General features: G+C 38.4%; 1 protein-coding gene across 1 annotated transcript in view; it reads right to left on the bottom strand.

The window, feature by feature from the left end:
• Positions 1–5,183: 5,183 nt before the first annotated feature.
• The window catches only part of ube2e2 (ubiquitin-conjugating enzyme E2E 2), a 191,759-nt gene continuing 172,403 nt past the window's right edge, over positions 5,184–24,539 (bottom strand). The window contains exons 4-6 of the mRNA XM_007895486.2: positions 21,438–21,570; positions 10,711–10,858; positions 5,184–5,812 (exon numbers count right to left, since the gene is read on the bottom strand). Of these exons, the coding sequence (XP_007893677.1) occupies positions 5,715–5,812; positions 10,711–10,858; positions 21,438–21,570 (379 nt within the window). The 3' untranslated portion in view covers positions 5,184–5,714. The remainder of the gene's footprint in view (positions 5,813–10,710; positions 10,859–21,437; positions 21,571–24,539) is intronic.

The following is a 24,539-nucleotide window of genomic DNA, read 5'->3' as shown; positions in this document are numbered from 1 at the left end:
AAATGGGATCTTACCTGCTTAGAAAGGCAAACACACTCATGTTCTGGGAGATTTCAACAGCGCAGTGTAAATAATGATTTTCTGTAATAACATACTGCTGTATTAGTTACTGGCTGTGTAAATATATTGGAAGTTTCTTTATTCTCCAGTCACAAGTCACTTGTCTGATCCACAAGACGTGATCTATTTGACCATGCAGATCACATATGTCTGTGTAGGGCAATTTACCAAAGGATTCACTGGAAAGGTAGACAGGAATGCTTTGTGTGTCTATTTTTTGAAGAATTAAGGCTACCAGAGTGTGTAAGCTTTCTTTCTTCTCCATATAATAGTTTCAAGAGATCTATGTGTCTCTCCCACTTGACCTCTTGTCTAACTCTAATGAACATATAAATTATGCTGATTTACACTCCTACACATGGATTGCAGTGGGCGAAAACTAGTCAATGCAAAAATCAGCAACAGTATAACTGGAAAAATACTGTTCCTTGTAAGTGAAATAAGAAGTCAACCAATCCAAAATGTGTGACTTGGTATGTAAACCTTTCTCCGGTAAGCAAACTGGCCTCAGGGAAGGTGTGTTTAAATACTGTCAGTGCAGTCACAGTGAAGCTACAGATCAGTATAGTTAAAATACCTCTCAGGCCTCAAACACAGTAAAATAAAAAGGATTTCTTGAGGAAAATAAAATTGAGAAATTGTGGCATATATTTTGCAATTCTGATTATTTTACTTTAATGTTTTCAATTAACACTGCTATAAAGTTATCAAATACTGAAAATGCTATTGCTAGATTAGGGGAAGTCATAATAACATTTTCAGTGACACTACTTGAAAAGAGGAGGGACGTTTGCTGACAAAGCAGTGATTACTTGTGAAGTCCTTTGAGATTTTTTGATGGGAAGAGGAACTATAAAAACACAAATTCTTTCTTTTACAAACCTGCTTGGCTCCGTTATTACCTCAGGCACTGAACCATTGACCTGCACTGATGCTCACTCAATGTCACAGACTGGGAGCCGGTGTGGAGCGACAGATCCTTGTTTAACCCCTCCCCCCACCCAATTTGGCCTTCAAGCCTGACATTCAGGTAGTATTCATTCAGCTTTCCCTTAACCCTGCAATATCATGCACATCAACCACTAACTCTCCCCCCACCCCCGGCTGCCAAAACAGCTCACTGAACTCCTGAACTACCCTCTACACAAAACTAGATCCAGAATCTGCAGCCTGTGTCCTTTTCCACAAACGAATCCGCAAGCTCATCACTCCCATCCTCAATCGGCTCCACTGGCTCCTCATCTACCCAAGGATTGAATTCAAATCCCTCTACAGCCTCGGCCACACTGTGACCTCGTGCAACCTGACTGACCCGACCACTCCCTCCACTCGGCTAACAGTGGCCTGCTCCATGTCCCCAGCCCACCCTACACCACCATTACTGGGTGAGCTTTTGGTTATTTCGCTCTCTGGAACTGCTTCCTGGAGTCACTCCACCAGGGACCCTGACTCCCCACCTTGAAAACCTTCTCTTTTAGATGTCTTCCCAACGTGAATGGTGCCATGTAAATGGAAATGGCTGATATTGTTGTTGTTTTTGTCTACAATTTTGAAATGTGAAGCTAATTTATTTGTCACCAGAAATTGTTGTTTATAAATATAATATATACAATCCTTAAATGGCTTTACACTGGTTACTTTAATTTCATACCTTTTTAAAAAAAAGTTTCATTGTGTAAGAATATAGTTTACTATGCATTATCACTTTGAATGTCATACAAATACTGGGTTAAAACAGCTATTTATAAACACCATGCTTATTTCTTTCACTTTCACGTAACTGTAACAGCCACACATTTCCTGTTTCTATGGTTAGCTACAATAGATTATACAGAAGAGTCTTTCTCAAAACAAAATAAATCTTGACTTTTTTTTCAGTTTTAGCACTGTGAAGAATGGCAGAGCTGGGAAAAGAAGTTTTATTCTGCACCTTCAGGTCACTACCTTCGGGAAGCGTGAAGATCCAGTGATGGGACTTCTTCTTTGCTTCAATAAAGCGATCCAAATTCCACCCCCTCCGTATCTCACACAAAGATGAGCTCTATACCACACTCAGGTGTTGTCACAGGGATTTTTTAAATTACACCTGTACCAATATGCAACACGGAAAATGACACTTCTATACCATAGCATTCTTTAATTTTGTGCTAATTATAGCTGTTTTGCCCACAAAATACAGTGAATCCAGTATATCCTGTGAAGTGCTTTCAGCATCTCGACAACTTGATCAGGTTACATCAAATAAGAAGATTATTGTACTAATATGCCTTCTGTGAGATACACTTAATGTGTTACTCTAAGTTACTTGCATGATCTGACCTGATAATTATAAGATATAAAATTGGAAAAATTATATGAACTCCTTCTCTGCCTCCCTCAACACAAACATTATTGTTGTTTCTGATTCAATTTGACCCACAGCACAAAGGTGTTTAAGCTGATAAGTAAATATGTGCATTTGCTTGACCATTCCAGGGCTCTGCTAATGACAGCACAGCCAGCCCGGTTCATCAGCAGGACTTGTAAGGTCAGACCAGTCACTGAGGGCAGGGACCCTTCCCATGCAACTCCTGCTAATCCTGTGAGACAAAGCCCTAATAGGTAGGGTGGTCTTAGCTGCACAAGCAGCAGGAAAGCTTGCCAGACGGTCCTTTCAATGGCAAGCTATGCGGTTTTAGCTGACTAAACTCCAGCAGTATCCCAACACACACTCTGGCATCCCTAAGTCTTGGCCAACTTTTGCATAATATTCTCCAGAATTAGGTAAGCAGGATGCATCCCTCCCGGGGGAGAGTATGCATTCCATTCCAACAATCTATCTCTGGTAGGATGCATGGAATTATCAGCTTGGTTTGGATAGGCTTTAAGCACGGTAATGAGTTTCAGCTTGTGTCAAGACACCCAGCTGACCAAAATGTGTTTGCTGCACTAGATGTAACTGTGGGTGTAGCTATGTTCTTGATATCTCTCAGCAGATTTCTTTCCAAATATCTTGTTTCTGTTTTTCTTAGCCACTCTCTTCTATTTTCCTTTCTTGCTCTTCCCCAAAAGATTGGCTTTTGCATACAGCATTCTGCAAAACAAACATTTTTCTGAAAACTTCAATTCCTGGAAACAACTATGTATGATGCAAGGTTTTAGCTCTAGTGAGTCTCTATTTTGCATTTTATCCAGGAGATAAAGCTTAGATAATTTACCTTTTGTGCAATTTATAATGGAGACATTTAAGAACGAGCTTGTTGCTTTAATAAGATAGTGTTAGAATTGGTATTCTAGAAGGATGAAATCAAATGGCCTATTTTATCCAAATCTCTTTTGTGATTACTTTCATCCTTTTGGTTCTTGCTATCAGGCTGACATTGAACACTTTTGTTCGTTCCATTGTGGCTTGTGGGACTGATAGCGAGAAGCTATAAGAACAAACGGCATAAGAGCTTTTCGAAAACTGCCTGCGCGTGAGATCAATGAACTTTGTGCAAAATACAATCAACACATGCATTAGATCTGTGGAACTAAATCCCAATAAAAGCGGTCAAGTTAAAAGTGGAGATTATCTCCTTAAATAATAGCTGTTTAAGTACCTGCTTAGGAAAAGTACCATTGGCTCCAGGAAACCTAAATCTCTGAAGTAAATGTGACATCTGAAGCTTTCATTAATAGGAAGTAAGAACTGATACTTATTTTCATTATTCCTTCCACACTTACAATTCAACATAGCCACATATTCTTTAGGCCAAAGGTAACCTACTCACCAGCTTTTGGCAATTGCTGTTCACACAGTTGCTATATGATGTACGATGGTCTAGTGCTGACTACCCCCTCCTCGTCCCCTCCCTTCTCTCCCCTCACCCTGACCATTTCCTCCCTCCTCGCTCCCTCCCTTCCCTCCCCTCACCCTGACCATTTCCCCCCTGCTCGGGTCCTGACCCAACTGTCCAGCGCTTTGGGACGTCCTCCCGACGTGAAAGGCGCTCTATAAATGGAATCTTGTTGTTGTTGTGACAGTCATTCTTCCTATCTTCCTTCTTCATTGTCACATAATTTTTTTTAGTTAGTTAATGCATATAATGTGAAAGGTAGAAAATTACATATTTTTCTTGTGACTGCAAAATCCAGTATCCTATCACCTAATATACTTGTCAGTTTTAAAGGGCAAACATCAAATTCAGACATTATTAGAAATTAGAAAATGTGTTGTATGGGGGGGGGGGGGGGGGTGAAAAGAGAATTATATACTTGATTCAATATACAATCCTTATCATCCTCGGAAACCTTGATTTTGTACCGTAATGGAGAGGATCCCTGATAGATAATTGAAATTGGTAGATAACCAAGGTTGCACTGAACAGGTAACTACATGTTTGGTAACTGGTGTATGATTACACAGTTATTCATCCTAAAGCTTCCAAATTCTCAGCAAGATATATCATCTTGTTTCAGGAATGGATTTAATTTTCAAAAGTATAAAAATCTTGAGACAAGCTTATGTAAAACATAAATTGTGTCTGATTCAATCCTCTAATGTATGAAATGATTCTACTGGAATCAAATCTTAAAACGAGCAATTAAAATTCACAAATCACATTCATCACTGACTATAAATGTGTTTTATAAACAATTTCTTGAGACCGATTAACGGTTGCTAAGTTTGAGACCGATGGTGTCTCTTGGGAGTCTTTATATCAGAGATCCATCAAAAAGGCCATCTTGGTCAATATGGTATGTGTTCCACTTGCCTCTCTAATTCAGCTCCGTGAGCTGAAAGCTGAGCAGGGATGACGAACGAAGTAGAGAAAATTATAGTAAATAAGGCAGGAAGGCAGATAACAAGGGTGCAGATAATCAAAGTTTCACTCTATTCTAAATACATTATATATTAATGTTTTTTTTGCTCCAAGTAATGTTTTATATAAGCATATTAAAAAATTTAAAAAGTAATAAAGTTGGCATTTAAACAGACAGTTAATTCCCTAAATGTGCTTAAAGAAAATGTAAGCTGTATTTCAGCCATAGTGCTGTTTTATTGAGTGCTTCAATAATACAAGTGTACATCAAACTGTTCCACAGTCAGGAGCTGCATTTACCTCAAAATTCACAAGCATTAAAATTCAATTTTAAAATTTAATTTTTTAAATTAAAATTAAAAGTAGATATCTTGCAAAATACACAAATCTTTTGTGTTGATCAACAGCCTTTTTGAATTTTTTTTCCAGGCTATTGATAAGGACAGTCATCATTATAATGCACAGTGATTGTTAATTTAAGCTTATTACAAAGCTTTAACCTGGTAGCATGCACCTGACATGATTAACTTTAGTACAAAAACTTGGTTCTAAGCACTACCTATACGAAGAAATTAGATATAATCTATTATGGTTCAAGGACCACGTGAAAGGAAACACACTTATACAAAGCTATGTAACAATAAAGCTCTCTACTAGCGCAACTCCAACATTCTTTGCATTGTAGAGATCCAAAACTACTCATTGTAAAAACAACAGTCTCAAATTATTTCAAGTCATCAGGGAACAAAAGGACATTTTTACATAAAGTTGTTTTTAAAAAAAAGGAAATAAAGCTAGGAATAAGGGACGGGCTGTCGTTGCACTTAGTGAATGTGCTTTCCCAGGGTCAGGGTTTACTGCAGTGAATTCTTATGTGGCATATCTCTTGGTCCACTGTCTGGCTATTCGGTCATGTTCTGCTCTGTTGGTCAGATACTGAGTGGCTATGCTTCCAACCAAAGGATCAGCTGTAATAGAGAATATGAGTAAGTATTATACACAAGAGACCATAATATAATTAGTAAGTTTTTGTACATAAGAAGCCAAAATAAAATATAATATATTCCAAACAATGCCATAGGCACCAACCTAAAGTAACATTTGTTCTGTTTCCAAATAATCCAACTTTACTTAAACCTCAGTTTGGCCAAGTGACCAGTGAAGCCCACACTATTCAGGGATGCTAATGGTGCAGGAGAAAGGCTTCCTCCAGCCCATTTATGGCAATCATGGGAAGCAGGGAGGGAGGGCTCCAGCCTATACTGACCTGAGGCTGAGCATCCTGAAGGAGGAGCTGGCTTCAACAACAACAACAACAACAAATTTACATTTATAGAGTGCCTTTCATGTCGGGAGGACGTCCCAAGGTTCTGGACAGTCAGGGATCAGGACCCGAGCAGGAGGGAGGGATGGGGTAGGGGTGAGGGAAGGCAGAGAAGTGGGAGGGTGACTGAATCCACGATCGAAGAGGAGGGTCTTGAGACCGGTCTTGAAGGAGGCAAGGGAGGCAAAGGGACTGTGGGATGGAGTTCCAGAGTGTGGGGGCGGAGAGACTGAAATCTCGGCTACTGATCATAGGGCGAGTTGGGCGGAAGACATGGAGCAGACCAGAGCCCGCTGAGAGGAGGGAGCGGGCAGGTTGGTAGGGAGTCAGCAGGTCAGAGAGGTAGGAGGGGGTAACACAGCGGGCATATCTATTTGTCAAAGCCCCTCACGTGAGATCCTGGATTAAGCAGCTGGTGCTGAATAAGCATACTACCTGGCATTGGACTTGAGAATATCAAGGTGGCTAGAACTTCACAAGACGGATCTGCAGTACTCCATGGCATTGCTGATGACAGCCCAGCAAGCCTGGCTCATTGGCAGGACTTGGAAGGGCAAACAAGTCATTGGGGGCAGGGATTCTTCCCACTCATCTTCTGTTAATCCTGCAAGCCAAAATCCTAACACGTAGGGTGGTCCTAGCTGAACAAGCAATGTGAAAGCTTGCCAGACAGTGTTTCAATGGCAAGCTGTGTGGTTTTAGCTGATTAGACTGCAGGAGTATCCCAATGCACTCCGGGGTCCCCAAGCCTCAGCCCTTGCCAACCTGCACCTAATACTCTCCAGTTTTAGGAAAGCAGGATTGCAATACATATTGCAAGAATTTCCAATGTGTAGGTTGATGTATGGAACACTGTTTGTTTTGTATACTCAAGCATAGTGATGAGTTTCCACATGTGTCAGACATCCGGCTGACCCTCAGATAAAATGAATGATAATGGAGGGAAGTGTTTTTTAAAATACTGTATTGTATAATTTGCTAATAACACTTATTCTAAGCAACTTGCAAATAAGTCTAAGAGAGATTGTAGGAAAGGGATCAGCACTACTAAACGATGGGACAAGGAAAGGCAGATGGATTTCAATGTGAATACATGTTGAAACAATGTATAACAAGAAACATGTATACAGTGAAGAAGTGCACAATAGCAAAGATGGATAAGAAAATCGGCTGAGGTACTATGACTATTCCTTTACAGAAGGAATGACCTAGTGGAAAACTAAGCCATACAAACCAGACATACTCAAACACCAGTTGTTTCTGAATTCTATCCAAAACTCAATGATCTTCTGAAGTTAGTAGCATGCTCAAAAATTACACCCTGTGTTCCAAATATGGCCTCCCTATTAATCCATACAATGTTAGAATAATTTAGGAACATAGTAGCAGGAGGACCATTTAGCTGCTGTAGCATTTTGTATTTGCTCCTGGCAGTACTTTATCTTTTTAATCCCATTCCTCCTCCCTTTTCTCCACATCCCTTAATGATCAAACACTGATCTGTCTCTCTCTTTTGATTCAATTGAAGGTTCAATTGAAGGTCAGGTCAAAGGATACAGACTAATTCTGTTGGTGAAGAGGCACTCAAATACTGCCTCTCCGGCAAAAATTTGGAAAAATTTGGAAAAATCAAGAATTGCCTGGATTGGATGTAAGCAATGCGGGGAAATTGGGAGAAGGCAGAATAGTAAGCAGCAATGGTTAAGGAACAGGTCTAAATTTGATGGTGTTTTATAATATGTCTAATGTGATAGTTATCACCCATAAGAAGATGAATAAGCCATTTAACCAGTCAAACCTGTTCCACCATTGTATTACATCATGGCAGCCTTTAACATTTTTATTTTAATTTCCCTGCTTTCTCCATACATCTTAATGATATTATTTCCCAAGTACCTATCTGCGTGCCTTTCAAACAACTTTTGCATTTCTGCACTTATGCAGTGGTGTATTGTATATTTACATAACCATTTCGTCAAGACCTTCTGGATTTATTTTTAATTGTTTTAGCAGTAATTTTAAGATTACATCCATTTCCTTTGACTCATTGGGAGTCTTTTATGTGAGTTGTACAAACCATGTGCACAGAGGAAATTAAAATTTTCCTTAATAATAGAATTAACAAGGAAAGGACTGGTTCTTAGTAATGAATCCTTTAATAAATCCTTTGTATTAGTTGTTAATTTAGGTATTTCTAAATTGAAAGTCCATGTTAAATTTCACTGTCCCAAAATAGTGTCCAATTATTATTGTTTTCTCTCTATTTGCATTCTTCTGTTGTTGGTTTGACCTTGCTAGTGTTTCACAGGTGCCAATTACCCTCTGGGATCCCCACCTAAATAGCCCTTGTTCATGTGGGAGCCTTGGCAGTGATCACTGGCAGGACACACGACTATAGTGGGCTTGACAGCCAAGCCTGACCTCTCTCCATCCGGCTGCCAAACAGGCACACAACAATAGAGAGCAGTAACAGCAATCCTAGCTGTTTTTCTTCCCTAATCTTGCGAAGGCCAGTGGCAATTTAGCCACCCCATGCAATCTCAGCTAAACCCAAAAACTAACAAACTCAGTATGGACCGGGATTTTAACTAGTGAGCTCCAGCTCCCTAAATTGCAGCTCTATCCACTGCACTATAAGGGCTTCTTCCATCTGTTTCAAACTTAAAGAACCATCTGGTGTTTAACAAACAGTTAACTGGTAACATAGCAAAAGAAAATGTTGGTTTGTGGCTTGCTGCTATCTTCAATCTACTTTTTTATATTGCTGTGTGTTTCTTTTAATAATCCTATTATTTAACCTCAACAGCCTTTTAAATGTTTCCTAGCCTCACCATTTTTATTTAATTATACGATCTTTTATATTGTCTTTATGTGATTGATAACAACTAATCTGGGCAAACTGCCTGAATTATCTGAAGCAGAAGGATATGCCTGATTTAATAGGTAATACTGTTAGATATAATGTATCTGCTGGCCTGCTGTTGTTCAGTAGTTTGGGATTCAGGATCAAGCAGAATCTCCTAATAAGACAGACACTCTGGGGACTAGAACATACAAGTTCCTTTACAGCTCCTGAGAATAGTGCAGTCCTCACACACAGACTGCAATGTTGACAAGATTGGGGCTCCCTGAGTGAGTGGAATGAATAATCTCTACAATCTGGCCTCAATATGTAGAAGGTAACCCCTCTTGACAGCTTCCTCATCTAAGTATCTATTGCAATCCCCCTCCACTGGTAAATTATTCCCCACTTAGGTTCCAAGTGGAGAAGAGGTAGTGCTGTTAGATTGCTGGGTGCAACATATTGCACTGTGGCATCAGTATTAAGTAGATTAAACAGTACTTAACATCTCATGGTAGCAATATTGATATGTTGTTATATTTACACAGGATTTCCCCCCTGAACATGACTCTAGAGAAAGACAATAATGATTCTTCCTTGAAGGAATCCTGAAGTAGAATTAAATTGTTGCTTTTAATTCTGCATTCTTCCCTGATTTGAATTCTCTATTAATGATCGGATTAGATATATGAGCCTAAAAGACAGCATGTGGGGAAATTAAATGGGCCCAACACGGCTGTTTATTAGGTTCTTCACACACTGGTAAGAAGGAATCAGATAGTACAGCACAATGTGTGTTAAGGGTTTCACCTGTGACAACCCTAAACAAGTAATTAGTAAAGTGTTTTCCAGTATTTGTCAGAGATGATTAAGTAGACGCAGATGATTATAGGTACTTTGAAAAAGGGCAGAACACTAGAAAGAGGGGAAAAAAAATCAGAGGATCATAGTTTTATAATCCCATCTAGAGTATTCAACAAATACTGCCCTTTTCACATAGTTGGTATTCTATGCCTCAGAGAGTTAATTAGCTGTCATTCCAGCCCTGGCTCTATGTTTTCTAATGAGGACATTTGCAACTAAAGCTGGAAGCAGAATAAGTAACTTGAAAATAGCTATTCGATACTGTTTATATATGAAACCATTGTCTTGGAATTCAGATTAATGATTTAAGTAGTACATTTTACATTTGTGGAGAAGAAAACAAATCAGACTCAAAAGTGTGCAGTTATGATCAGTTGTAGAATAAAATTGAATTCTTATGCAGCTAAATTATTGATTTCAAGTCTGAGCAAAAACTCTTCATGCATTTAAGTGCTTTTAATATTCAGATGTAATGATGCCACAGTGCAATAAGTTGCACCCAGCAATCTAACAGCATATCATGTTTCCAGACAATTGAAAAACAGGATTCAGTATTTTGAGGGTTTAAGGCTTCAACAGATTATTGTACACCTCTTTCAGGACTGTTACACAAATTACAAGCATGTATCCACTGAGTTATCTGTTTGCCACACTACATACTCAAATTATATTTTGCACAAAGTGTAAATACAATTGTAACCCAAATATAAGATAAGATTAATCTTAAAGGAGGTTTTAAAAAACTCAAGTATATAATTGTGTTATCAGCAAATAATTAAAAAATGGAACTGGACAGATGAAGTGCAAAGAGATCAAAGATTATCATTTCCACCTACCAGGGTTGCAGTCTGTGAGAAGAGAACAAATTGACAGAAGAACCTTTGAGATGGTCAGAGCTGGGCTCCAGTTATCCTTCAAGATATCCAGACAGATCACACCTTGACTGTTGATATTGCAATGATAGATCCTTGTTCGGAAAGTCACCTGTCAAATTAATGCAAAATCAATTAGTTCACAGAAAGCAAGATCAACAAGGGCTCTGTTTACACTGGCCGAACATGATGCCAATAATTTACTGACATTACATACTCTTGGGTATTATTAACTCATGTAAAATCTAAATCCTGCTGCGAAAGTAGTTTTACAATGTACAATTTACATGGTGTATGAAAGATGGAGAATGAAGGTGATACATTTGCAGAATACTATTGTATTATGCTCCCAATCCTGTGCAGAACTCACTTGCGGCACTGATTCCATGTAATAAGATCTCATTTCATTTTGTGTGTCAGCCTTGCTCACTCTTGCTTCTGGGTCAGAAGGATGTGGGTTCAAGCGCCAGGATGGGACTTGGAATCACACAGTCTAAGTGTTTTAACAATAGGACTAAGATAGGAAAGCCACAATTTGCAACCCAGCATCAAAGTTATTTTTCACTTCAAATTAACTGAGGATGCTATTCTCCACTTGTTCATCTTACCACCCATGGCAGTGTGTACTTATGGGGTGTGAAAATATGTTATGTGCTAATTATATCCTGGAACATCCACCTCCTTTAGATGTCCCAGTCGATAAGTGCCGCAGGGGAACACTCCACGACTAATTAAATGGTCTTGCCCAAAAGCCAGTGCTTCATCTATTGAGCTGACTGGAAACAGCTTCGATCCTGCTGGACAGATCCCATCCCAGTATTTCAGTCCCAATTTGGGGAACACCAGGTTAACTCAAATTTAGAAGCTGAATTACGATGGTATCCCCTGAACTGGCACTGAACTTCTGGGCTCTGGTAGGATCAAAGGCACTGCTGACCAACTCTAAACTTGCACAACTGGCTTTTGGGCAAAACAATTTGAATGAAGTGAAGCGGGGGGACGGGGGAGGTGTGGAGGGGCTTGAGCCATCTCCATCAAAAAATGTCACATCAAGTTAGATATTATTCACCCCATAACCTAATTTCCCAAATATACACCAAAGTTAAACAGAAATGACAAACAGAGAATCATCCCAAGTGGTTTGTGGTTGCTGATATTGCTGAGTTGTTATTTTAGATAATGCTTCCTTGGCATCAGGTAGGAATTACTGTAAATGCAATTAAAAATACCAACATTTATTGGAATTAATTTGGTTGTTCAAAGGAGAATCAATGGTATTTTTGTTGAATTTTAAATCAATCAAAAAAGTTAATTCCAACAATTTATTTGACTATTCTTTTGTTTTATCAGCCAGTGTTTGATACATGAGAAAACTCATCATCATGCTTAAGAGTATTCAAACCAGACTGAGTGTTCCATGTACACATGGAATATACACTCTCCTTGGCTGGACACACCCTGTTTCCTTATCATGTCATCGAGAAGTCTCCAAGCACATCACAGAATATATTGTAAAGTGAATTGACTGTATATTATGTGGGCGAAACGCAGCAGGCAATTGTTCAAAACTTAATTCCGGAGAATATTACGCAAAGGTTGGCAAGAGCCAAGGTGACCCAGAATGTGTGTTGGGGTACTGCTGGAGTTTAACCAGCTAAAGGTACTACATACCTTACCATTGAATGCACTGTCTGGCAAGCTTCCTGATGCTTGTCCAGCTAGGACCACCTTATTTGTCAGGGCATTTTGCTTACAGGGCTAACAGTAGTTGAGTGGGCATAATGTCTCTCCCCCAGTGACCAGTTTGCCCCTCCAGGTACTGCTGATGAACCAAGCAGAGTGGTCTATCATCAGAATACTGCAGACCCACCTGGCTCAGGAACTGGACCGATGAGACCGTCACAGCAGTTAATCTTGTTTCTGACAATCCATTGCCAGGTATGTTACCTTGGAGCCAGTCAAATAGATCATCATCACACAAAAATGCACTAAACTGCTTACGGAATGATAAATCTTGAATAAGAATCACCTTTACCACTCTTTTCCAATCCTCCTTAATTTGGTGACCTGGCAGGCAGATTCCATTAAGAACATGATCTCAAACTTGTTTTTTGATCAGCAGTCATTTTAATGATTATAATTAATCACAATCTTTATGGTGACTTCTCATAATTGATATTGATAAAAGATCTTGATAGATGATGATTGAATCATTATTTAGATTTGATATCCGAAATTTGAACTTGACATGTTCCTCCTCTTGATCTAACACTTCACTAAATTGCATTTGTATAGGTGAAATGTTACACTACCTATCAATCTCAATTATACAGTCAGTACTTTTGGATCCAGGCCAGTTCAGGGCTATGACATTCTTCTCTCTCTCTTTCCTGCCAAGACACAACTCAGTTTCCCTGACAGCAAGTGATACAATGATAAATGCCATTGCTCCCAAGCTGTATCTGTGTATAATCAGGCTAACATGGAACATTACAAGACTTGCCAAATGAAATATATTTGCCATTTTTCTCCTTCTTAACCACCTGGCAGTCACAGCGGCTGACTGTAAAGTTTTCAATTATTGTGAACTGCTCAGAGATAACTGAGCCAATATTTATTCTTCCTGTAGTTTAGATAATCAGTCTCCATCTGCAATGTTTTGAGACCAACCCCTCTTTGCTCCTCATACATTCTTTTGTTCAGATTTCATCTATTTCCAGGAAGGCTGACCATAATGTAAATCTGAAGTCTTACAAGAATATAATCAAGTATATGACTATTTCCACCACTTCAACAGCAAGTTTTTAAAGGGAGAGCTTAAGAGTTTTTTCCAAATGATATACATCAGACTTTATTATACTTGGCAAAGGAAAAAATGGCACATGGACTTTTATTGTGTCATAGTTTACAAACATGTAATCACATTAAATCTGTTTCTTACAAATTACTTACTTTTTTATGCTTCAATCATATTCTCCAGAAATTATTGTCAGTTTAGTTTACACAGTACAATAAAATAAATCTAAATATTTACGTGAATTTTCACATTTGGGGACTAAAATGCAGTGATTTCTTAAAGGATTCCTTAATAACAAAACTGGAAATAAGTCACATCATGGTGTGGGAATGCCACTCTGACACACTTTCAAAGCAAAGCTCCCACAAGCTAGTTAACATTTATATAAAAACTGCACTCAGTTTCCTTATTAAGGAATCATATTAGAAATCACAGCATATTAAACCTGCATAATCAGCGATCATAATGATTACACTACAAATAGGTGTACTTTTAGAATTGATTTTTATATTTATATATGACATATGTACAAAAATATTATCTCTATTCCTAAATAATGCATTCTGTCTGAGGAAGTAGACTGCACCCACAATTTCCCATTTGCCTTTAAAACTGTTAAAGAAAGTTAGCAAGCCATGGGTTCCTTAGATTGATGGAGGAACGGAGTCAAATAAAAATATAGTGACCAAGCCATCCTGTGCCACTTGCACACCTACTAGAGGTTAAATGAGCAACAAAACTGGAAGAGCTTTAGGAGCTTATTGTCTCCCATGGGCAAGGACAGAGCATTCAAAATGAGAAAGCATACAGTCGTGGTAAAATTGTAATTTTTTTGAATGCAAATGGCAACCCTAACACCCAATATTATATTTGTCCTGTGTGAACTAGATTACTAACTACATTTGAAAATGAGAGATTTTTGATTATATAAGAGGCTTATTAATGTCCCTTTCATAGTAACATTTACATTTTGTTGTCACCTCTTGGCATTTCCTATTCTCTAGGCTCAATCCATGTATTACCCATAATTACTTTCACAAAATATACAAACAATTCACTTTACAGTACATTCTGTGAAGGGCTTTGATACATCTAAAAGACATGATAAGGCGTCAAATAAAATGCAAGGATTATTAATTATTATTATTGCTCATTATTATTGTAGAATCCTACCTGCTTGTGGTGTGGGCATTGGGTTGTGCCACAGCCATGGATTTACTTTATCACAGATAAAAGCTAGAATTGGGCGATTAACATAAAATAAATATTTCACGTTTCACCTCTTTCCAGTTTTCAGACATGAGCACGGTGATCATGAAATTCACTAAAGGTCTATCAATTTAATACAGTATCCTCTACACTCTCTTTTCACACTCCATTCCTATCTCCATGCTAAGGTCCTGCTTTGTGTGGCAGTCCCTGTTATATCGTTCCACGGTTTAATTAAAAACTCCTAACATAAAAAGTGGTACTAATAAACAGATCCTTCTGAACAAGAGAGAATGGGAGCAGCTTGTTGGATGAGTAGTATATGCTGGAAGCTTTCATTTCAAGAATGAAGAACTCCTTTGATAAGGAGGATAAGCCTTTTGAGCAAGATAAAACATTAGCCCTCTTTATAAGACTCTTCTAGCAGCCGCGTTTTGTAAAATAATGCAGCTTGCTTCAGATGGCAGCCTTACAGATGCTTTCCAAAATTATGTGTTTATTAAGTAGTTGGCTTAAGTTGTAGCCAATGACCTCAAATATTTCTAGGGGGTTTCTTTCTGGCTAAATGGAAGCAGGGTAGAATGTATTCCATTACTAATTTGGATAAAGATCAAGAATATGGAGTCCCAAAAGCACAAGGCCTAAATAATTACCTCCTTTCTTGTAGGAAGCATATTTTGGGCTCGTACAGGGAAATACGAGCTTTGCTTTCAAAAGCTGTGAGGTCGTACAATTTTATAGAATGGCATGAGGACCTGGCCAACTGCAAGTAGGATGGAATTTCAAGATTGTTTTAGGGAGAAATCTAGAATTGACATATTTTACATAATATCCATTTTACATGGATGTAAGTGAGTTACTTAGTTACTGATACTGATAAAAAAAATTATGCAGAGCATGCAGGACAAGTACGTACCGAAACACAACAGGAGAACCTTAAAACAAAAGCACCCATAAATGTAAAAAGGGTGATTGAGGAAGAAAAGAAAATTCATCAAGCACATTCAGAGAAATGAGAAGGTGATCAATGCACTGAATACAATATTGTACAAAAAGAGGTAAAGAAGGAGATTAGGAGAGCCAAGAGAAAAACAGAAAGATATAGCAGCAAATTTAAAACATAATGCTGAAACATTCTTTCAATATTAGAATAGTAAGAGGATAGTCAGGGAAGACATTAAACTTTAACAGACTCAAAAGTGCTTGAAAAAGAGCATGTTCTTGAGAGAGTGAATATATTAAATGACTACTTTCTGGAGGTTTTTACCAGAGATGACTCTAAAATTATGCCTACTATTATTCACTCAACTTTGTTTGAGCTTCAGGACTTTGACATAAGTGAGGATGAGATTCTAGATATGCTTAAGGGACTGAAAACTAACAAATCCCCTGGGACAGATGAACCGTACCTTAAGGTACTTAGGGAGAAAAAAATAGGAGATTTGTGTAGCACTGACAGACATTATGAGAGAGTAAATCACCACTGGGGAAACTGTACATCAGAGGAGGACGTAAAGATCTTACAGAGAGAGCTTGATATGATATATACATATGCTGATGACTGGCAAATGAAGTTCAGTACAGATAAATGCAAGTACTGCATTTCAATGTAAAAATAGGAAAAACCTGTACAGGTACTCCAGGGAATAAATAAAACTTGCTAAGGGGAAGCTGAAAGAAATCTAGACATGCTAGTTGACTCGTAGCTCACCTGTCAAAACAGGCTTCAGTAAACAAGAAAAACTAGATGCTGGGCTATATTGTTAAATTAGAGCTCCCAGGAGTCATACAAAGGTGCACAGTGATCTGGTCAGGCCACATCTGGAGCACAGTTCTAGTTGCCTCAACCTAAGTGGGCTACCCAGGCCCTAGAAATAACGCAGAGGAAAGCAACGAGGAGTATCCCTAGAGAAATGAGCTATGAGTATCGATTCGACAAACTAGATTTCATCAGTCATGAAAAGAAATGTCTCAAAGGGCACTTATAAGAGGTATATAAATTTTAAATGGGATTGGGAAATGAAACCCAGAACATCACTTTTGAATGCACCAAGGCATCAAAACAAGAGAGCATAGGTTTAGGGTTGCATTTCATTTTAAATAAAACTTAGGAGGCTCTCTAATGGATCAAATGACTAACAATCTTCACATGGGTCCAAGTACTATAATAATAATAATCTTTGTATTTGATATAGTGCCTTATCATGTCTTTGAGATAATAATAATAATCCTTGCATTTGATATAGCGCTTTTCACGTCGGGAGGACGTCCCAAAGCGCTTCACAGAATATACTGTAAAGTGAATTGACTGTATATTTTGTGAGCGAAACGTGGCAGCCAATTGCGCACAACAGTGTACCACAAACAGTCGTGGATTGAAGTGATCAATTTTTTTTGAAGGAATTATTATCCTGAGTAAAGCGATCCATCAATCAACTAACTGCTAGGTAATCAGAGGCATGTGGAGTAAGGAAACTTGCCCAACATATAGACATGGGTACAGAAAACTGTCCAGGACCAATTAATCTTGGAGTCCAGTAACCTGGGTTTAGTCTGGTGGGTTAATGCTAAATTTGCCTCCAATAATTTACTGGATGTTAATTTTGCTTGATAAATGCAATCTTGAAGGATCAGCCCTAAGCATTGGAGAGAATCTTAACCAGGAAATTCAAGTCAGGGAAAAATCCCACAACTGATGTGTAGGAAAAAAAATATAATGGTATTTATAGTGCATAATATACACTAGAAACTAGAATCCCAACGGCTTGGGACGTCCTTCTGACCTGAAAGGTGCTATACAAATGAAATTTTGTTGTTGTTATTGTTGTTGTATTATCCTCTTTATAGCATGCAGATTGCTGTTTTAAAGGTTTTCCTTTTTTTAGATTTCCTTGTTGATTTCCTGGGCTGCTTAATGTTATATAAAGGCTACAACAGTTGAATATGGTAAAGAGTGATATTTTGAGGTATTTATATACTGCATTTGATAGTTACGAAACACCACTAATATGCTCCCATTTGATTCCACAAGGCTCAGTAACCCCACCCCACACATTATAATTAGTTGTTCAGCAACATTGTAGCATAAACCTGAAAACTATGTTAATTACTCCTCCCTTCAAACCTAAGACCTCACTGGAGCTGAGGTTATGTAACTGCACGACCGAAGGGAGATTCCCTGGAGAAAACCTTGTTTACATGGCCGGCATATCTGGAGGTGGCAAATGCTGTGTGGATATTTTGAGAGAGCTTTGCTATTGACCAATGAATTGCTGGATAGATATTCAGTAAAACTTGCATATGTCTGAACTGTATAAATCGTATGATCGCCTAAATTGTACACCTGCTCAAGTCCTGTTCAATTTCCTATTAAATCCACTTAAATTTAAACAGGTTAGTCATATTAACAAGCGGGTAACTTGTAACCCCACTTCAGCAGTTGCCACTACCAAACTTACTGGTTGCCGGGTCAAAACCTTGATTCCTGCGCCTACCTCAAACAGAACACCGCACATGCGCACCCCAGTGCTCTCTGTGCCCTCGCACCCTTGTCACCAGCAGTACAGAACTTTTGTACTGTATTTGTTATGTGTTAGTCATATAAAATCCGATTTATACATAGCTTTACATATATGATATGACTTATGCAAGTTTGACAACTCACACATAATAAGTCATATTAAATGTATGGTCCCAACTGATACAACTTATATGAGGTTTACTATATCATAATGAACTATGCTAAATATAACCCATCATGTGTCTGTCCAACTGGATCACAAATCTGAGGACAAAATATTCTTATGGTTTTAGCCATAACAATTAAAATTTAAGAGAGCAGAATGTTGGATTAATCTTAAGATCAGTCTTTGGAAGCCAATTTACCACCACTCTTTTCAAGAATGATGGAAAAACTGTTTCCAAATTAGGAAAGAATTTTAAATTTTATCAGATTCTGAATGATCTTAAATTTTAAGGTGATGTTCTTAGGTTAAGATTGAAGGAAATTTTCGACCTCTGAATCCTTTTGAATTTTTTTTCCTGTTTGCTTTTGTGTGAAAGCAGGGTATTCTATTTCAGAGTTAGAAAAGCCGTGTATGTATTTGATTACAATCCAAAGCCTTTTTGTTTACAGATAACTATATTAATTTTAAGTTATCTTGTAGTTTTCCAATAAATGCAAACTCTATATTTTTGTTGTGGACCCTTTGATCTTATTTATGTCCACAGATACTATTATCAGCTAAGAAATCAAATCAAACAGTTAGTGTAGCTGAAAACCCACAGATATTTTCTGTACCTCTGCAATTGTGGTTTTGTGCAGCTTGCAGTACTTTCATCAAAGTGTTTAATATGTTGCAGCACTAAGTACATTGCAAGATAAATGTGAGTTAACCCTTAGATCCAAGCAGAAAATGATCCTGGGAGAGTCGAATGTTTTACAATTTTGAGCTCACACACTGTGATAGTAAGACAGCACTTTTACTAATGTAAAAATATACATTAAAACATTCAATAATTAAAAGCATTACTTCAGGCTCCTCTGCATTGCTCTATTTTCTCTTTCTCTTCACTGTCTTCATTTTTATTATTTTAACTAGAATTTTAGGCTTTGCTACTAAATCTCTTGGTTCAGCTGTACTGGTTGCCAATCCCCTAGTGAACTAGATTCAAGAACCTCGTCCTCAATTTCAAATCCCTCCGTAACCTTGCCCCACCCTACCTCGATGACATCCTGTGTCCGTACTGTCCCATTTGCTCCATCCGTTCAGTTAACTTAGGCCGACTTAATGTCACCTGTCCGATCTACTCCACCATCAGTAGGTGAGTCATTAGCCATTCTGCCCCACTATCTGGAACTCTATCACAGAGTCCCTTTGGCTTGTTCCCTCCCTGCCATCTTCAAAACATGCCTTAAGATCTATCACAGCTTTAATTTGTTGTAGCAGTAGTAAAAATATACTCCCCCAGGATCATTATCCTTGCTGGAATCTAGGGATTGCCTCACGTTTACCCCGCACTGACTGCTGTTATAAATTTCGACTGTACTATCAACGATCTCCCTGCCAGATGGTGGTGCACGGTATTGTGTGGAGATATTGTCCTTCAGTTGAGATGTTAAACCAAGGTTGTATCTGCCTGTTCAGGAGGATGTTTAGGATTCCCTGGCATTAATTGAAAAGAGAAGAGAGTTTCTGCCCCAGTGTCATGGCCAAGTGTCCCCGAAGTAATATTAATCATTTATTCTTTCACTTGATGGCTGTTTGTGGGACATTGTTATGCGCAAATTGGCTGCTGCGTTTACTTAAAAAATGCACAGTTACCACACTTTAAAGTCAATCCTGTGAAGCACTGTGGATGAGACTTCCTCCCAACATGCAAACTGTAAAATGCAAACATTACTTTCCTATTATTACTAAATTATTATTATTACTGAAGGTATGGTGGTCTGGGAAACCCTACCTATAAAATCGATTCTGTTGCGTGTGTCGACTATGATTCAGGATTATTTATTTATGTTTCAAATGCAAACAGGTTGTTTCCAGACAAGATAACATTTTGCCAGTAGCATTTGTGCCTGGGTTAGAAGACTCATAGGACAGACATAGTTAAGATTTGGAAGGTTAGATTCTTTTTCCTGCAGAAGAGAGGTAGAGAAAGACACATTTAGATGTAATTTTCATCCAAAGTTATATTGAATTTTAAAAGAGTATCAATTTGGGGTTTTATAAAACATATAGAAGTTTTTGAGATTATTCCAACATTTTGATTATGTATCAATAGTTTGTGAATCACATTATAAGGGCGATTAAGATGAATAGAATTGATCAAATTCAATACTTCAATCGTGTGACTTTTAAAAGACAATGCGATTGAATAATGCATTTAGACTTCTTTCAGATTTGCAATATTCACCATCTATCTTTTTGTGTTTTCTCTAGTATATAAAATGTTGAGCATTAATTCAGAATTACAGACTTACCACACTTCAGAAAATGTAATTTTTCACTGTCTGTTTAGCTGTAATCATGACAATTAATAATAATAATCCTCATGTTTGGTATAGCGCCTTTCACATCTGGAGGACACCTCAAAGCATTTCACAAGATTTTTGCAAAGTATAGTGATTGTATTTTGTAGGTGGACACAATAGTGTGAATTAAATTAGATTTTATAAATCTAAAAGTTCATATGGAACAAACAAATTCTAGCAATGATAGTGTCACATCATGTAGATTCATGAAAGATCAAGCTGTTTCTCCCTGGTTGGAAATGAAATGTATATCATAAATAATTATTTTACATGTGTAACAGAAAGAAAAACAGAAGCTATGCTGAGACTGTAACCCTTAAACCTTTTAAGATGTCTTGGCCAACAGTCACAAGATAAAATTAGTCATTTATTTCATGGTTGGTTGTAGGAAACTGCTGTGTGAAAATTGATTGCTGCATTTGCTTACAAATCACAGTCAGAAAATCCTGTGAAGCGTTTTGAGAGATCCTCTTGACATGAAAGGCACTGTATCAAATGCAAGGATCATTATTATGTTATTATTATAAGAGGAACATTGCTTAACCATTCCATTATAAAATAAGTACAAATATAGTTTTTCACATCCGTACAAAGGCATAAAGAATACATCTTTGTTAGTATTGCTTTACTTTGCAGTTGACGAGCACGCACCTTGGGTGGCTTGAAAGGATAGTCAGGCGAAAATGTAATATCTAAGAAGAAGACACCACCCTCGTACACTGAACCGGGAGGCCCCAGGATAGTTGACCTCCATTCATAAATGTTGTCTCCTTTGGGCCCAGCACTGGAAAAGAAGAAAAAAATACTAAATCCACGTAGGAAAAGAAAAAAAAATTATGGTACATTACTATACAAGAATGTCCATAAAGTGTTACCTTTTAAGAATGGAATCAAACACACTGTGGGAAACTGTAGGAGAAATACTAGAATTGGTTCATTCATAATGAATTGTTAAATATGGAACCAGTACAATTATCAGAAGTATGAGGTGTTGAAAGAAGGCAAATATTCTCATTTAGTTCAAGGCTATGACAATTCAGAGAATCAACCTTGCCAATGCTGTACTTTGAGCATATTTAAAAGGGAATAATTTATGTTGCTTTCTAAATGTACTTAGTTGAATTTTATGACAGCAAGAGATTTAAAACTGAAGTTGGATTTTCGATTCAATACTCCATTTCCATTTGCCATACCCTGTTTAAAATGAATTTTGGTGTGCTTAAATTGATTGACTTGCAGGTGGAATTCAGTCCACATGTTTCCATCTGGCATCTTTCAATAAGTATCTATGCTTGTCACAATTGGAGAAGATGACAGAAGACAAGTTGGGAAGAGAAGAATAAATCGAATTTAGTTATGCCAGGGTCATCAAACAGATGAAAGTTTGGATTGATTTATTGTTGCTAGCAAAACGAGCTAGAATAACTAACAAATTCTTCTACACATTATTTATAATAATAATAATAATAATCCTTGCATTTGATATAGCGCTTTTCACGTCGGGAGGATGTCCCAAAGCGCTTCACAGAACACACTGTAAAGTGAATTGACTGTATATTTGTGGGCGAACGCGGCAGCCAATTGCGCACAGCAATGTCCCACAAACAGTCGTAGATTGAAAATGACCAATTTATTATTGTTTTTGGTTTTTTGGAGGGATTATTATTAGGCGTGTGGAGTAAGGAAACTTGCCCAAGGTTTCGCCCTGCCTGGAATTGAACTCAGGTCTCTCGCTTGCAAAGCGAATGCTCTAACCACTGAGCTACAGGACTCCGTATTTAGTATATGTTCAGATTAAACACTGCATACACTAGCTCCGGCCTCCTGCGTATCCATCGTCCCCTCCATTCCACCATCGGCAGCTGTGCTTTCAGCCATTACACCCTGAAGCTTTGGAACTCTCTCCCCCAATCCCTCCGCCTTGCTCCCGCTTTCCCCATTTTCAGATCATGCCTGAAGACTTCCCTCTTCAACCATGCTTACGTTCACTGTTAAGAGGTACGAGATGCTACCCCACATGAAGTCCCACGTGGAGTCCTGTAGCTCAGTGGTTAGAGCACTCGCTTTGCAAGTGAGAGACCTGAGTTCAATTCCAGGCAGGGCGAAACCTTGGGCAAGTTTCCTTACTCCACACGCCTCATAATAATCCCTCCAAAACCAAAAACAATAATAAATTGGTCATTTTCAATCTACGACTGTTTGTGGGACATTGCTGTGCGCAATTGGCTGCCGCGTTCGCCCACAAATATACAGTCAATTCATTTTACAGTGTGTTCTGTGAAGCACTTTGGGACGTCCTCCCGACGTGAAAAGCGCTATATCAAATGCAAGGATTATTATTATTATTATTATTATATGAAGGGTGGTTTATGAATGCAACTTGTTGTTGTATATTTTGCTGTAATACAAAGCTATATCAAAGCAAGGATTATTATTATTATTATTATTATTATTAGCTTACAAGCAGAATACAGTACAATCCATTTGTAACATGTTTCAATATAACCTGGGTTTTGCTTATAGCTTGATTAGGGCTTGGATCCCGATATTTATTTAGCAAAAAAATCCAAATTGTTTGCAGAAAACTGTCTGGCTCTCTTCAAATTATATAGTTTCACATCAAAACACTGGCCACTCTAAATCTAGAGCTAAATTTAAAGCTATGCATCAGTTTGTCGCCGATGTCACCTCTTATGCATTATAATAAAAAATAATCCTTGCATTTGATATAGCACCTTATCATGTCTTGGAAGCTTCTCAAAACGCTTCACAGAATATACTGCAAAATGAATTGACTGTATATCTTGTGGCCAAACATTGCATGCTTGTATCACTTCCTGTATGTTGTGCAATCATCCTAAACATAGGATGCACTACTAGTGTTACTTTGTGAAGAAAGTGTGCATTGGTGGTAATCAGCTTCCTACGTACCAAAAAATAAATGACTTCTAAGTCACACAATCACTTATGTCCTTTCCTGCGTGCTTTACACGTGCTCTATGCACTGGAAGCACTCATGATGTCTGTGGCTCTTGCATACATGCACAGGAAGTGACATTTCATGGTCTTTCCTGTGCATAGGTGCATGTGTACTTAAGAAATCATGACAGCAGTGACTTGAGTACCTGCCCTGGCACCTTTTTAGCACAGGAAGCTGGCTAGTCAGCACTAAATACAGGGTACCATGCTTCTGGTTAACTCAGTTGACCCCATGTCTGCGGATGATGTCACCAAGGGGGAGCATGTAGATATTAAAGAGGAGAGGGCCAAGGACAGAGCGCTGGGGGATGCCAGACGTGACAGTGCGGGGGCTGGAGGAGAAATTGTTGGAGGTAACAAAGTGGAGTAGGTGAGAGAGATAGGATTCGATCCAGGCAAGGGCAGGTCCGTGAAGATTGAATAAAGAGGAGAGGCGGTGTATGAGGATGGAGTGGTCGACAGTGTCGAAGGCGGCAAAGAGGTCGAGGAGGACAAGGAGGCAGAGGGAGCCCTGATCACAGATGTTCAGAATGCCATGAATAACTTTGACCAGGGCTGTTTCCGTGCTGTGGGTAGCACGGAAGCCGGATTGGAGGGGTTCAAAGAGGGAATGGGGAGAGAGAAAGGAGCGGAGCTGGGACACGATGACTCGTTCCAGGACTTGGAGAGGAATGGGAAGTTAGAGATGGGGTAGTAGTTGGAGAGGAGGGATGGATCCAGGGAAGGTTTTTTCAGGATGGGGATGATGACGGCTGTTTTTAGGGGGGTTGGAAC

The sequence above is a fragment of the Callorhinchus milii genome, unplaced genomic scaffold (genome assembly GCF_018977255.1).
Source record: "Callorhinchus milii isolate IMCB2004 unplaced genomic scaffold, IMCB_Cmil_1.0 Scaffold2, whole genome shotgun sequence".
In the NCBI taxonomy this organism is placed as follows: Eukaryota; Metazoa; Chordata; class Chondrichthyes; order Chimaeriformes; family Callorhinchidae; genus Callorhinchus; species Callorhinchus milii.
The sequence above is the reverse complement of the archived record's forward strand: the minus strand, read 5'-3'. Positions and strand labels throughout refer to the sequence as shown.